This window comes from Melitaea cinxia, chromosome 25 (assembly GCF_905220565.1).
Source record: "Melitaea cinxia chromosome 25, ilMelCinx1.1, whole genome shotgun sequence".
Lineage (NCBI taxonomy): Eukaryota > Metazoa > Arthropoda > Insecta > Lepidoptera > Nymphalidae > Melitaea > Melitaea cinxia.
Window position 1 is genome coordinate 4,189,989 of NC_059418.1, and position 16,118 is coordinate 4,206,106.

The 16,118-nt window shown below is 32.7% G+C and overlaps 1 protein-coding gene across 1 annotated transcript in view; it reads right to left on the reverse strand.

Annotated features, from left to right (window-relative positions):
- The window catches only part of LOC123665966 (PR domain zinc finger protein 15-like), a 31,190-nt gene extending 15,842 nt beyond the window's left edge, over positions 1-15,348 (reverse strand). Inside the window, exons 1-3 of the mRNA XM_045600188.1 lie at positions 15,275-15,348; positions 5,236-5,313; positions 3,935-4,031 (exon numbers count right to left, since the gene is read on the reverse strand). Of these exons, the coding sequence (XP_045456144.1) occupies positions 3,935-4,031; positions 5,236-5,313; positions 15,275-15,348 (249 nt within the window). The remainder of the gene's footprint in view (positions 1-3,934; positions 4,032-5,235; positions 5,314-15,274) is intronic.
- Between the last annotated feature and the right edge of the window lie 770 nt (positions 15,349-16,118).

The window sequence follows — 16,118 nt, forward strand, 5'->3', positions numbered from 1 at the left end:
CTAAGGGGGTAAAACGGGGGTTGGAAGTTTGTATGAAAGTCCCATGTTTTTGAAGTAAGAGACTTGAAATTTAAAATGTATGCTCTATAGATGGTAACAAGGTGCCCAAATAATGTTTCTTAGAAATCAACTCCCTTTTGGGGTTAAAACGGGGGATTGTAGGTTGACTCACTCATCACGAAATCTCCGAAACTATAACAGTTATAAACTTAAAATTTGTCAGGTAGGTTTTTTATAAGGCGTAGGCATCCACTAAGAACGGACTTTTACGGAACTTGACCCCTAAGGGGATAAAACGGGGGTTGGAAGTTTGTATGAAAGTCCTATGTTTTTGAAGTAAGAGACTTGAAATTTAAAATGTATGCTCTGTAGATGGTGAGGAGGTGTCCAAATAATGCATCTTGATCTATAATATATATAAAAGCGAAATGTCACTTACTCATCACGAAATCTCCGAAACTATACCACCTATAAACTTGAAATTTGACAAGTAGGCTCTTTATAGGACGTAAACATCCGCTAAGAACGGATTTTACGAAACTCGACCAGTAAGGGGGTAAAACGGGGGTTGCAAGTTTGTATGAAAGTTCTATGTTTTTGAAGTAAGAGACTTGAAATTTAAAATGTATGGTCTATAGATGGTGAGAAGGTGTCCAAATACTGTATCTTTAGAAATCAACCCCCTTTTGGGGTTAAAACGGGGGATGGTAGGTTGACTCACTCATCACGAAATCTTCGAAATTATAACACCTACAAGCTTGAAATTTGGCAGGTAGGTTCCTTACAGGGCGTAGACATTTTTTAAGGACTGATTTTATGAAATTCGACCCTTAAGGGGGTAAAACGGGGGTTGGAAGTTTGTGTGAAAGTTCCATGTTTTTGAAGTAAGAGACTTGAGATTTAAAATGTATACCTTATAGATGATGAAAAGGTGTCCAAATAATGTATCTTAGAAATCAACTCTCTTTTTGAGTTAAAACGGGAGATGGTAGGTTGACTCACTTATCACGAAACCTCCAAAACTATAACAGCTATAAACTTGAAATTTGGCAGGTACGTTCCTTATAGGGCGTAGACATCCGTTAATCTAAAGGGATAAAACGGGGATCGGAAGTTTGTATGAAAGTCTTATGTTTTTGAAGTAAGAGACTTGAAATTTAAAATATATGCTCTATAGATGGTGAGGAGGTGTCCAAATAATGCATCGTAATCTATAAATATAAAAGAGAAAGGTCACTAACTCACTCATCACGAGAACTCAAAAACCGCTGGATGGTCTATCCATCCAGGTTGGACAAAGATAAAATTTGGCACGGAGGTAGATTATGAACGGATTTTACGATATTCCACCGCTAAGGGGGTTTAATGGGGTTGATAGTTTGTATGAAACATATACAGCCTGAAAATAAAACTAAAAATGTGGTGTATAGAGAGGTTTTATAAAAATAACTATTAAATTATACTACATTGTGCCTTTTAAAAAGTTACTCAGTTTGATAAGCATTTCAAGTGACTGAAATAAAAAATAATTTGCGTTAAACAACTTAATGGTAATGCATATCTTCATAACCACGCGGACGTAATCGCGGGCAACAGTTAGTGTATTATAAAACAAAGTCCCCAAAAGTGTATCTGACCGATTTGCTCAAAATCTACTGAACGGATTTTCATGCGGTTTCACCATTGGAGAGAGGGCTAATAGGAAGGTTTACGGAACCGCTAAGCCGATTTTGATGAGAGTTTAACTATAATTTTGCCGGGAAAACTTTGTGACACACTAATTTCAACGCGGGCGAAGCCGCGGGCACAGCTAGTATATATAAAAGCGAAAGGTCACTCATCACGAAATCTGCGAAACTATAACACCTACAAACTTGAAATTTGGCAGGTAGGCTCCTTATAAGACGTAGGCATCTGCTAAGAACGGATTTTACGAAACTCGACCCCTAAGGGGGTGAAATGGGGGTTGCAAGTTTGTATGAAAGTCCTATGATTTTGAAGTAAGAGAATTGAAATTTAAAATGTATGCTCTATAGATAGTGAGATGGTGTTCAAATAATGTATCTTTAGAAATCAACTCCCTTTTGGGGTTAAACGGGGTATGGTAGGTTGACTCACTCATCACGAAATCTCCGAAACTATAACAGCTACAAACTTGAAATTTGGCAGGTAGGTTTCTTATAGAGCGTAGACATTTGCTAAGAACGGATTTTACGAAACTCGACCCCTAAAGGGTTAAAACGGGGGTTGGAAGTTTGTATGAAAGTTCTATGTTTTTGAAGTAAGATGCTTGATATTTAAAATGTATGCTCTATAAATGATGAGAAGGTGTTCAAATAATGTATCGTAATCTATATATATAAAAGAGAAAGGTCACTGACTCACTCATCACGAGAACTCAAAACCGCTGGGACCATCCAGTGGTTTTTAATCCATCCAGGATGGACAAAGATGAAATTTGGTAGGTAGGTAGATTATAGTAAGTAGACGTCCGCTAAGAACGGATTTTGCGATATTCCACCGCTAAGAGGGTTCAATTGGGGATTATAGTTTGTATGAAACATAAACAGCAGCTATAAGTTCGCCTGATAGGTTATTTATACTGCAGCCTGAAAATAAAGCTAAAAATGTGGTGTATAGAGAGGTTTTATAAAAATAACTATTAAATTATACTAAATTGTGCCTTTTAAAAAGTTACTCAGTGTGATAAGCATTTCAAGTGACTGAAATAAAAAAAAGTTTGCGTTAAACATCTCAATAGTAATGCATATCTTCATAACCACGCGAACGTAGTCGCGGGCAACAGTTAGTGTACTACAAAACAAAGTCCCCAAAAGCGTATGTGGTCGATTCCCTCAAAATGTACTGAACGGATTTTCATGCGGTTTCACCAATGGAGAGAGTGCTTCAGGAGGAAGGTTTACGGAATGACTAAGCCGATTTTGATGAAAGTTTCACTGGAAGTTTGCTGGTAAAACTTTGTGAAACACTGATTTCAACGCGGGCGAAGCCGCGGGCACAGCTAGTAATATATATATTTAACTATATATATTTCTTTCATTTTAATTCTGTACACCCTTTCCGCTTTTTTCACATTATTTCCTCCACGCTGATTGTCTGGAAGAGATCGCTGTTTAGCGATAAGACCGCCTGTTGTATCTAAACGTGGCTTCAGATCCACAGTCATTAGAGACAAGTTACATCAATATCGTATGTCTCGAAATGACAATCTCCTCAAGTTAGTTTAATTACTTGAAATAATCACTTTTCAAAAATTTCATTGTGTTAGGGCCAGGAGATATCCTGCTCAAAATTTAGAGCAGCCAGACTAGGGAATTATCTCAGCCTTACAGAAGATCACAGCTACATAACAAAGATCTCAAGTAGTGTTGTGTTCCTGTGTGAGTGAGGTAGAGAGCTCTTGGAAAGGGTGGGTCGGTAACGCACTTGCGATGCTTCTTGTGTCACAGGCGCCTATAGGCTTCGGTAACCGCTTATCATCAGGTGGGCTTTACAATAAAAAAAAAGTGTGTGTGTCAGCTCCGACGCACGACTGGAGTTTACTCCTTTAGATAGACTGTCTAAATAGGCACAAAAAAGGCTTACTAGTCTAAGAAAAAGATTAATAACAAATCAAACGGAAAATAGACGGATGAAATAACGCCATCTATCGGCGATATTTGATTCGCATAACTGTCGTGGAACGCTATCGAGTTCCGGTAGATGGCGTTACGAGTAACGTACGTTACGTTACTCGTAACATCTATCTATCTATCGGATAATCTATCGGAAAGGTCATTCGTTCAGTAGATTTTATTCCTCATATTTTTTCATCCCTTATATGAAATCAATTATATGAAAATCAATTCTTAAACTACAAAAATTAAATAAATAAATAAATAATCTTATATTAATACATGTCAATCGTACTCACAACGAGAGGTAGCGGCAAAGCGCCATTTTTAATCCTCCTCAGGCCACATTTCGTTTCGTAGAAGGCATCTTGTTGAAAATGTTCAGAACAGACGGCGCTGTGGAACAAAAAAGATTATTATTTAAAGAAAGTAACAGTAGTTAGTAGTAGTAGTATTATTAGTATGAATTAAAAAAATATTTTTTTTTTATTCATTTTAAAATAGTATGTATTTTAATAGTAATAATTAATGTATTTTAATAGTGTTCGTTATGAAACAAAAATAACTGTGTTTGATTGCAAAAAAAAAACTACAAGTCTTTGTGATTTTTGCCAAGTGCCTCGAATAACACATTATCCCATCACACTTGTTATTATCATTCAGATAGCTATCATTCGCATTGAGGCAATTATCTGCCAACTTGCAGTGAAGCAGTATATTGGAATTAGCTCCTGTCAACTACTGAGAATAATAAATAAATATCTACATCATACATACATGGTTGTCTTTTCCTACAGTAAGCAACTAAATGCTTGTGTTGTAGGTAACAGACAACTGGTATAGCTACATATAATTTTTTTTAGATAAAAATACAATCTAATAATACATATACAAATAAATAAATATATATATATACATATGTCGGACGGAGGTAGACCTCTCTCGCTCATCGTCTCCGAGTACTCGGTCTACTGTGGGCTTCAGTGGTCAATGTTGGCACAAGTAGACACAATTTATGATATCACCTATTTCTTATAACACAGGAATCAATTAATAGAAAGGTAACGCAGCACAGAACGCGGGATAGTTATTACTTAACGGGGGGAAGACGAACTTCTTAGCATTCGATGGTTTCATCATCGTTTTGACTAATTATTGAAAGGGACTAGGTTAAACTGCTAGCAGGATACAACAAGTGCATCGTGCCAAGCCAGAGCCAAGACTGCCTTAGCCCAGTATATAAGTGTATAATCCATGGCCTTAGCCAGGGTTGCACCCATTGTTTTATACTCGTCAGAATAACTCGAGTAATAGAATGAGTGAGGGTAGGTGACTATCGAACGATGTGCTGTGGCGTGATCGGTGCATCTGTTGTTTATAAATTCTTTTCTAATTGCCTACGACGGCGCAAGTGCCAACACATATTTTACACAGACTCGGGTGGGAATCGAACCCATAACCCCCAGGGTAGAAAATAAGGTACTTCGGTACACTATAAATTGCGCCAACGGGCTAGTCAAAATACCTTTACATAGCAGTGGTACGTTTAACAGGCTGATATATTTCACTAAGAAGTTATTTTATAAGTATAAATCGTTACCTTCTTTCCTTTGGCTCCCATTCGTTGAGACCGAGGGCTTCAATCCACGCAGTCCTAAGGCTCACCTCTTTTGGAAACCTGTAAGACACATATAGTGCTGTATGTAGATTTTCATACTAGACCGAGACTATGACGCTGAAACTAGCAGCCACTCTTTATATCTCTGCTTCTAAACAACAGATTGATTTGTAACTTTACACAAATTAGTATCGTTTGTTCATCTAACTATGGAAAAAAATCCAAAGGGTAAATACCACCCCTTCTTTTTTTTTAAATTTAAAAACTAAAAAAGGAGGTTAATTCGATATAAAAGCTAAAAAATTAATGTTACTAAGCATAAAATAGGGTTAAAATTTGAAAACAAAGGTAATTTATAATAACAAGAAAGATTAGAAAAAAAAATTTACTTTAATTTTTTTTTAATTTGGGATTTTTTCTAAGCAGACGATTAAATAAAATTTATTAAAGTTATCATATCTCGGCTCATAGACACTGCATTTTGTTGTAACTTTGCAGAAACCTTTTCTTTACTATCAAGAAAAGATAAGACAATTTTCAAAGCGGATATTCAACCCCCTCTATTTTTTTTTATTTTTTTTTTCTCTAAGACAACGCCTATGTACCATTTCTTCAAATGTCTATATCTCTGCTCGTGGACACTACATTTTGTTGTTACTTCGTAGAAACCTTTCTATTACTGTCTAGAAACGATGATAAAAATTTCAAAAGGGATACTCAATCCCTTCTATTTTTTTTATTTTTTTTCTCTAAGACAATGCCTATATACTACTTCTTCAAATGTCTATATCTCTGCTCGTGGACACTACATTTTGTTGTAACTTCGTAGAAACCTCTCTATTACTGTCTAGAAACGATGATAAAAATTTCAAAAGGGATACTCAATCCCTTCTATTTTTTTTTATTTTTTTTTCTCTAAGACAATGCCTATATACTACTTCTTCAAATGTCTATATCTCTGCTCGTGGACACTACATTTTGTTGTAACTTCGTAGAAACCTTTCTATTACTGTCTAGAAACGATGATAAAATTTTCAAAAGGGATACTCAATCCCTTCTATTTTTTTTTTTTCTTTAAGACAATGCCTATATACTACTTCTTCAAATGTCTATATCTCTGCTCGTGGACACTACATTTTGTTGTAACTTCGTAGAAACCTTTATATTACTATCAAGAAACGATGATAAAAATTTCAAAAGGGATACTCAATCCCTTCTATTTTATTTTATTTTATTTTTTTCTCTAAGACAATGCCTATGTACCATTTCTTCAAATGTCTATATCTCTGCTCGTGGACACTACATTTTGTTGTAACTTCGTAGAAACCTTTATATTACTATCTAGAAACGATGATAAAAATTTCAAAAGGGATACTCAATCCCTTCTATTTTTTTTTTCTTTAAGACAATGCCTATATACTACTTCTTTAAATGTCTATATCTCTGCTCGTGGACACTACATTTTGTTGTAACTTCGTAGAAACCTTTATATTACTATCTAGAAACGATGATAAAAATTTCAAAAGGGATACTCAACCCGTTCTATTTTTTTTAATTTTTTTTTTCTCTAAGACAACGCCTATGTACCATTTCTTCAAATGTCTATATCTCTGCTCGTGGACACTACATTTTGTTGTAAGTTCGTAGAAACCTTTATATTACTATCTAGAAACGATGATAAAAATTTCAAAAGGGATACTAAACCCGTTCTATTTTTTTTAATTTTTTTTTCTCTAAGACAACGCCTATGTACCATTTCTTCAAATGTCTATATCTCTGCTCGTGGACACTACATTTTGTTGTAACTTCGCAGAAACCTTTCTATTACTGTCTAGAAACGATGATAAAAATTTCAAAAGGGATACTCAATCCCTTCTATTTTTTTTATTTTTTTTTTCTCTAAGACAATGCCTATGTACCATTTCTTCAAATGTCTATATCTCTGCTCGTGGACACTACATTTTGTTGTAACTTCGTAGAAACCTTTATATTACTATCTAGAAACGATGATAAAAATTTCAAAAGGGATACTCAACCCGTTCTATTTTTTTTAATTTTTTTTTTCTCTAAGACAACGCCTATGTACCATTTCTTCAAATGTCTATATCTCTGCTCGTGGACACTACATTTTGTTGTAACTTCGCAGAAACCTTTCTGTTACTATCTAAAAACGATGATAAAAATTTCAAAAGGGATACTCAATCCCTTCTATTTTTTTTTTTATTTTTTTTTTCTCTAAGACAATGCCTATATACTACTTCTTCAAATGTCTATATCTCTGCTCGTGGACACTACATTTTGTTGTAACTTCGTAGAAACCTTTATATTACTATCTAGAAACGATGATAAAAATTTCAAAAGGGATACTCAATCCCTTCTATTTTTTTTTATTTTTTTTTTCTCTAAGACAATGCCTATATACTACTTCTTCAAATGTCTATATCTCTGCTCGTGGACACTACATTTTGTTGTAACTTCGTAGAAACCTTTCTAATACTGTCTAGAAACGATGATAAAAATTTCAAAAGGGATACTCAATCCCTTCTATTTTTTTTTTTCTTTAAGACAATGCCTATATACTACTTCTTCAAATGTCTATATCTCTGCTCGTGGACACTACATTTTGTTGTAACTTCGTAGAAACCTTTATATTACTATCAAGAAACGATGATAAAAATTTCAAAAGGGATACTCAATCCCTTCTATTTTATTTTATTTTATTTTTTTCTCTAAGACAATGCCTATGTACCATTTCTTCAAATGTCTATATCTCTGCTCGTGGACACTACATTTTGTTGTAACTTCGTAGAAACCTTTATATTACTATCTAGAAACGATGATAAAAATTTCAAAAGGGATACTCAATCCCTTCTATTTTTTTTTTTTCTTTAAGACAATGCCTATATACTACTTCTATAAATGTCTATATCTCTGCTCGTGGACACTACATTTTGTTGTAACTTCGTAGAAACCTTTATATTACTATCTAGAAACGATGATAAAAATTTCAAAAGGGATACTCAATCCCTTCTATTTTTTTTTTATTTTTTTTTTTCTCTAAGACAATGCCTATATACTACTTCTTCAAATGTCTATATCTCTGCTCGTGGACACTACATTTTGTTGTAACTTCGTAGAAACCTTTATATTACTATCTAGAAACGATGATAAAAATTTCAAAAGGGATACTCAATCCCTTCTATTTTTTTTTATTTTTTTTTTCTCTAAGACAATGCCTATATACTACTTCTTCAAATGTCTATATCTCTGCTCGTGGACACTACATTTTGTTGTAAAATTTTGTGTTTATTTTTTTTTTTTTTTCTCTAGTTACAACCCTTTTGAAATTTTTATCATCGTTTTTAGATAGTAATATAAAGGTTTCTACGAAGTTACAGCAAAATGTAGTGTCCACGAGCAGAGATATAGACATTTGAAGAAGTAGTATATAGGCATTGTCTTAGAGAAAAAAAATAAAAAAAATAGAAGGGATTGAGTATCCCTTTTGAAATTTTTATCATCGTTTCTAGACAGTAATAGAAAGGTTTCTACGAAGTTACAACAAAATGTAGTGTCCACGAGCAGAGATATAGACATTTGAAGAAGTAGTATATAGGCATTGTCTTAGAGAAAAAAAAAAATAAAAAAAAATAGAAGGGATTGAGTATCCCTTTTGAAATTTTTATCATCGTTTCTAGATAGTAACAGAAAGGTTTCTGCGAAGTTACAACAAAATGTAGTGTCCACGAGCACAGATATAGACATTTGAAGAAATGGTACATAGGCGTTGTCTTAGAGAAAAAAAAAAAAATAAAAAAAATAGAACGGGTTGAGTATCCCTTTTGAAATTTTTATCATCGTTTCTAGACAGTAATAGAAAGGTTTCTACGAAGTAACAACAAAATGTAGTGTCCACGAGCAGAGATATAGACATTTGAAGAAGTAGTATATAGGCATTGTCTTAAAGAAAAAAAAATAAAAAAAAATAGAAGGGATTGAGTATCCCTTTTGAAATTTTTATCATCGTTTCTAGACAGGAATAGAAAGGTTTCTACGAAGTTACAACAAAATGTAGTGTCCACGAGCAGAGATATAGACATTTAAAGAAGTAGTATATAGGCATTGTCTTAGCGAAAAAAAAAAAAAAAAAAATAGAAGGGATTGAGTATCCCTTTTGAAATTTTTATCATCGTTTCTAGACAGTAATAGAAAGGTTTCTACGAAGTTACAACAAAATGTAGTGTCCACGAGCAGAGATACAGACATTTGAAAAAGTAGTATATAGGCATTGTCTTAGAGAAAAAAAAATAAAAAAAAATTAGAAGGGATTGAGTATCCCTTTTGAAATTTTTATCATCGTTTGTAGACAGGAATAGAAAGGTTTCTACGAAGTTACAACAAAATGTAGTGTCCACGAGCAGAGATATAGACATTTAAAGAAGTAGTATATAGGCATTGTCTTAGCGAAAAAAAAAAAATTAAAAAAAATAGAAGGGATTGAGTATCCCTTTTGAAAATTTTATCATCGTTTCTAGACAGTAATAGAAAGGTTTCTACGAAGTTACAACAAAATGTAGTGTCCACGAGCAGAGATATAGACATTTAAAGAAGTAGTATATAGGCATTGTCTTAGAGAAAAAAAAAATAAAAAAAAAATAGAAGGGATTGAGTATCCCTTTTGAAACTTTTATCATCGTTTCTAGACAGTAATAGAAAGGTTTCTACGAAGTTACAACAAAATGTAGTGTCCACGAGCAGAGATATAGACATTTGAAGAAGTAGTATATAGGCATTGTCTTAGAGAAAAAAAATAAAAAAAATAGAAGGGATTGAGTATCCCTTTTGAAATTTTTATCATCGTTTCTAGACAGTAATAGAAAGGTTTCTACGAAGTTACAACAAAATGAAGTGTCCACGAGCAGAGATATAGACATTTGAAGAAGTAGTATATAGGCATTGTCTTAGAGAAAAAAAAAAAATAAAAAAAAATAGAAGGGATTGAGAATCCCTTTTGAAATTTTTATCATCGTTTCTAGATAGTAACAGAAAGGTTTCTGCGAAGTTACAACAAAATGTAGTGTCCACGAGCACAGATATAGACATTTGAAGAAATGGTACATAGGCGTTGTCTTAGAGAAAAAAAAAAAAATAAAAAAAATAGAACGGGTTGAGTATCCCTTTTGAAATTTTTATCATCGTTTCTAGACAGTAATAGAAAGGTTTCTACGAAGTTACAGCAAAATGTAGTGTCCACGAGCAGAGATATAGACATTTGAAGAAGTAGTATACAGGCATTGTCTTAGAGAAAAAAAAAAATAAAAAAAATAGAAGGGATTGAGTATCCCTTTTGAAATTTTTATCATCGTTTCTAGACAGGAATAGAAAGGTTTCTACGAAGTTACAACAAAATGTAGTGTCCACGAGCAGAGATACAGACATTTGAAAAAGTAGTATATAGGCATTGTCTTAGAGAAAAAAAAATAAAAAAAAATTAGAAGGGATTGAGTATCCCTTTTGAAATTTTTATCATCGTTTCTAGACAGGAATAGAAAGGTTTCTACGAAGTTACAACAAAATGTAGTGTCCACGAGCAGAGATATAGACATTTGAAGAAGTAGTATATAGGCATTGTCTTAGAGAAAAAAAAAAAAAAAAAATAGAAGGGATTGAGTATCCCTTTTGAAAATTTTATCATCGTTTCTAGACAGTAATAGAAAGGTTTCTACGAAGTTACAACAAAATGTAGTGTCCACGAGCAGAGATATAGACATTTAAAGAAGTAGTATATAGGCATTGTCTTAGAGAAAAAAAAATAAAAAAAAATAGAAGGGATTGAGTATCCCTTTTGAAATTTTTATCATCGTTTCTAGACAGTAATAGAGAGGTTTCTACGAAGTTACAACAAAATGTAGTGTCCACGAGCAGAGATATAGACATTTGAAGAAGTAGTATATAGGCATTGTCTTAGAGAAAAAAAAATAAAAAAAATAGAAGGGATTGAGTATCCCTTTTGAAACTTTTATCATCGTTTCTAGACAGTAATAGAAAGGTTTCTACGAAGTTACAACAAAATGTAGTGTCCACGAGCAGAGATATAGACATTTGAAGAAGTAGTATATAGGCATTGTCTTAGAGAAAAAAAAAAAATAAAAAAAAATAGAAGGGATTGAGTATCCCTTTTGAAATTTTTATCATCGTTTCTAGATAGTAACAGAAAGGTTTCTGCGAAGTTACAACAAAATGTAGTGTCCACGAGCACAGATATAGACATTTGAAGAAATGGTACATAGGCGTTGTCGTAGAGAAAAAAAAAAAAATAAAAAAAATAGAACGGGTTGAGTATCCCTTTTGAAATTTTTATCATCGTTTCTAGACAGTAATAGAAAGGTTTCTACGAAGTTACAACAAAATGTAGTGTCCACGAGCAGAGATATAGACATTTGAAGAAGTAGTATATAGGCATTGTCTTAGAGAAAAAAAAATCAAAAAAAAATAGAAGGAATTGAGTATCCCTTTTGAAATTTTTATCATCGTTTCTAGACAGGAATAGAAAAGTTTCTACGAAGTTACAACAAAATGTAGTGTCCACGAGCAGAGATATGATTACTTTTACAAATACAATATAATTGCCTCCTTAGGGAAATTGCAATATTAAAAAAATAATCGAAGTGGATTATTTATTTTTTTACCTTTTTTTCTAATTTTTTTTAATATTCTAAACGACCTTTGATTTAAATTTTAACCTTATTTCATGCTTAAAGACATAGATTTTTTGCTTTTATATCGAATTAACCTCCCTGTTTGGGTTTTTAAATATAAAAAAATAGAAGGGGTGGAATTTACCCTTTAGATCTTTATCATAGCGAGATGATATAACGTCACTAATTTCTGTACAGTTACAACTTAATCTGTTGCTTTTTTAAGAGATATAAAGCGTGGCTTCTAGTTTCAGTGTCATTTAATTTTGGCTGCTAGCTGCTAGCTGCTAGTTTCAGTTTCATACCGAGACTCACAAAGCTTATATAGTAAAACATAGATAATAACATTGATCTATCTTTATCTATAATCTATAATCTATAATATATATAAAAGCGAAAGGTCACTCACTCATCACGAAATCTCCGAAACTATATCACCTACAAACTTGAAATTTGGCAAATAGGCTCCTTTTAGGGAGTAAACATTCGCTAAGAATGGGTTTTACGAAATTCGACCCCTAAAGGGGTAAAAAGGGGGTTGGAAGTTTGTATGAAAGTCCTATGTTTTTGAAGTAAGAGACTTGAAATTAAAAATATATGCTCTATAGATGGTGAGGAGGTGTCCAAATAATGCATCGTAATCTATATATATATATAAGAGAAAGGTCACTGACTCACTCATCACGAGAATTCAAAAACCGCTGGATGGTCTATCCATCCAGGTTGGACAAAGATAAAGTTTGGCAGGGATGTAGATTATAGTTAGCAGACGTCCGCTAGGAACGGATTTTACGATATTCCATCGCTAAGGGAGTTTAATTGGGGTTGACAGTTTGTATGAAACATATACAGCAGCTATAAGTTCGCCTGATAGGTTATTTATCCTGCAGCCTGAAAATAAAACTAAAAATGTGGTGTATAGAGAGGTTTTATAAAAATAACTATTAAATTATACTAAATTGTGCCTTTTAAAAAGTTACTCAGTTTGATAAGCATTTCAAGTGACTGAAATAAAAAAATAATTTGCGTTAAACATCTTAATAGTAATACATATCTTCATAACCACGAGGACGTAATCGCGGGCAACAGTGTAAAATAGTGTATTATAAACAAAGTCCCCAAAAGTGTATGTGATGTGATTCGCTCAAAATTTACTGAACGGATTTTCATGCGGTTTCACCATTGTAGAGGGCTCCACCATTGGCAAGAGGAAGGTTTACTGAACGGCTAAGCCGATTTTGATGAGAGTTTCACTGGAAGTTTGCCGGCAAAACTTTGTGACACACTAATTTCAACGCGGGCGAAGCCGCGGGCACAGCTAGTAGATAATAATTGTGTTTGCTCGCAAACGAAAAAAAAAACAGTAGTAGTAAGTAGTTATCAGATCTCGATAAAATTTATATGTGACCATATGATAAATATTAGCTTTCGATTAAATTAAAAATTATCAAAATCGGTACACCCAGTAAAAAGTTATTGCGGATTTTCGAGTTTCCCTCGATTTCTCCGGGATCCCATCATCAGATCCTGGTTTCCTTATCATGGTACTAAACTAGAGATATCTTCTTTCCAACAAAAAAAGAATTATCAAAATCGGTACAGCTAGTAAAAAGTTATTGCGGATTTTCAAGAGTTTCCCTCGATTTCTCTGGGATCCCATCATCAGATCCTGGTTTTCTTATCATGGTACTAAACTAGGGATATCTCCTTTCCAACAAAAAAAGAATTATCAAAATCGGTACACCCAGTAGAAAGTTATGCGGTATAATACAACGTAGGTCGACGAAAAAAGCGTCAAGTAAAAACGCATTATTAGATATAACTCGAAAAGTAGTTGTTAGATCGCAAATAAATTTAAATGGGACCAATTGGCACACACCACCTTTCGATTAAAAAAACATTTGTCGAAATCGGTCCACACGGTCAAAAGTTCTGATGTAACATACATAAAAAAAAAAAAAAAAAAAAAAAAAAAAAAATACAGTCGAATTGAGAACCTCCTCCTTTTTTGGAAGTCAGTTAAAAACTAAATGTGCGTGCCGATAAAACTTAAATAGGAGTCCGGCACGATAATGATAATAGCCCTTTATCCCTCCTCGAATAAGAAAGTTCCCGTTTTAACCCAAAGGGCGTGTTTTTAAAGATATAAAGGCTTTTCTAAATTTAGATTTTATATTTATTTGTAATTCTCGTGTTGCGGTGTTTGTAGTTAAACTCCTCCGAAACATCTTGACCGATTCTCATGAAATTTTGTGTGTATATTGGGTAGGTCTGAGAATCAAACAGCATTTATTTTTCATCCCCCTAAATGTTAAGGGTAGTCCACCCCTAATTTTTTTTTTAATTTTTAGATAAATTATTTATTTTTTATTTTATTATGATTTGGCATTGAAAAATACCTACAACCCTAAATTTTCACTCTTCTACCACCAACCCCTATTTTTAAATAGCGTTTAGCGGCAAGACAACGTTTGCCGAGTCAGCTAGTTAATTAATATATATTGTTCTAGTTACTTTCACCCACATGTTTAATAAATAAATCTTACATTAAAATTTGGCTTGAACGGCGGTTGGCGAATATAATATAGCCTGGCCCGGAATTTTCCAGCCATTAAACCTTTCGTGATTAATCTTTAACTTGCAACCTGCCCTGGCTTCGCACGGGTGCAATGCTGATACAAATTCTATATAAATAGAAATGTATGTTGCTAAGCGCATAACTCGAGATTGCCTTGAACAATTCGGCAAATTTTTTTTGTCCGTTTCTTAAGCCCATTAGAAGGTTTTAATACTAAGAAAAAAAAAGAAAAAATTATTTACTATTAACTTTAAACAGAACGATGTCTGTCCGGGCAGCTATTAATTTTAATTAAATTATCTAATCTTTAAAAATCTAATAAAATAAATATAATATATGCATTAAAAAATGTGTTTATTTACGACATCACATTAGAAACCTCTAAAACTATCAGTGTTCCCGTGTGTGTGTATGTGTGTACTATATTATGCACGTATTATACATAATATAACCTTCTTCTGGAATTACTCTATTTACTAAAGAAATCCTAAAGACTTTGTTTTATATTATGTAGTGATATACAAATATAATAAAATGTAGATATCAAATAATTTTTATCCTTTAAGCAGTGAAGATTATGCCTAGTTATGTGCATTAGAAAACTTCAGTCCATCAAAATCTTACTAAATTCCTTGCAAACTTAACAGATATTAAAACTGATGTAGATATGAATATAAAAAAGAAGGATACAACACAATTATTTTAAAGGTAAATAAAAATTATTATAATTTAATAATAAACTTACATATGAAATGTAATTCCATGACTTTTTGTCGTTCTTCTTGTATCATTAATACAACTTTGTACACAACACCTCATATTTAAGAAACAATACACGTTAAATATCCATAGGAGCCGAAATAAAAATTATGTTGATGCTATATTAGTCAAATTAGGAAGTATTTATCACTTAAACATGACATGATTTAAGCTTAAATACAACAATAAACCCCCTATTTGTGGTATTCATTTAATCAACTAAGTGTTTTAGTACACATTTTTATATTTATTAAACTTATTGGCTTATTTTTATTTATTATACCTAGCGTGAAACTTGGCCTGTAGAGGGACAAATCAAAACTATGGTACCAATATGGTACTGCCAAACTGCCAATGTCATGCACCAAAGTAAAATTATATATTTTTTTTGGGATTTTATGACCTGGTGTCCACACCCTTTAGGTCAACTCTTATTATTCATATACCTACGTAATAATATGCCTATGAGCACATTCCATTAAATTGTTTTGATTGCAGTTTAGTACAAATATTTGCAATTTGTCTCAATGTTATTTATTATTTCAACTATTTAACTATTAAAAATATTTTAGGTAGTAATGTATATAAAAGCAGTTTACCGTTATATTATGCAAGACGTCGTGAAGAAAATATCAAAAATGATATAAATTATAGAAATAAAACACATATAATTGTGTTTGCTCGCAAACGAAAAAAAACCGATTTTAATTACATTGAAGAGTAATACAACGTAGATCGACGAAAAAATAGTCAAGTAACTACGCGTTATCAAAGATTACTCAAAAAGTAGTTATCAGATCTCGATAAAATTTATATGTGACCACATGATA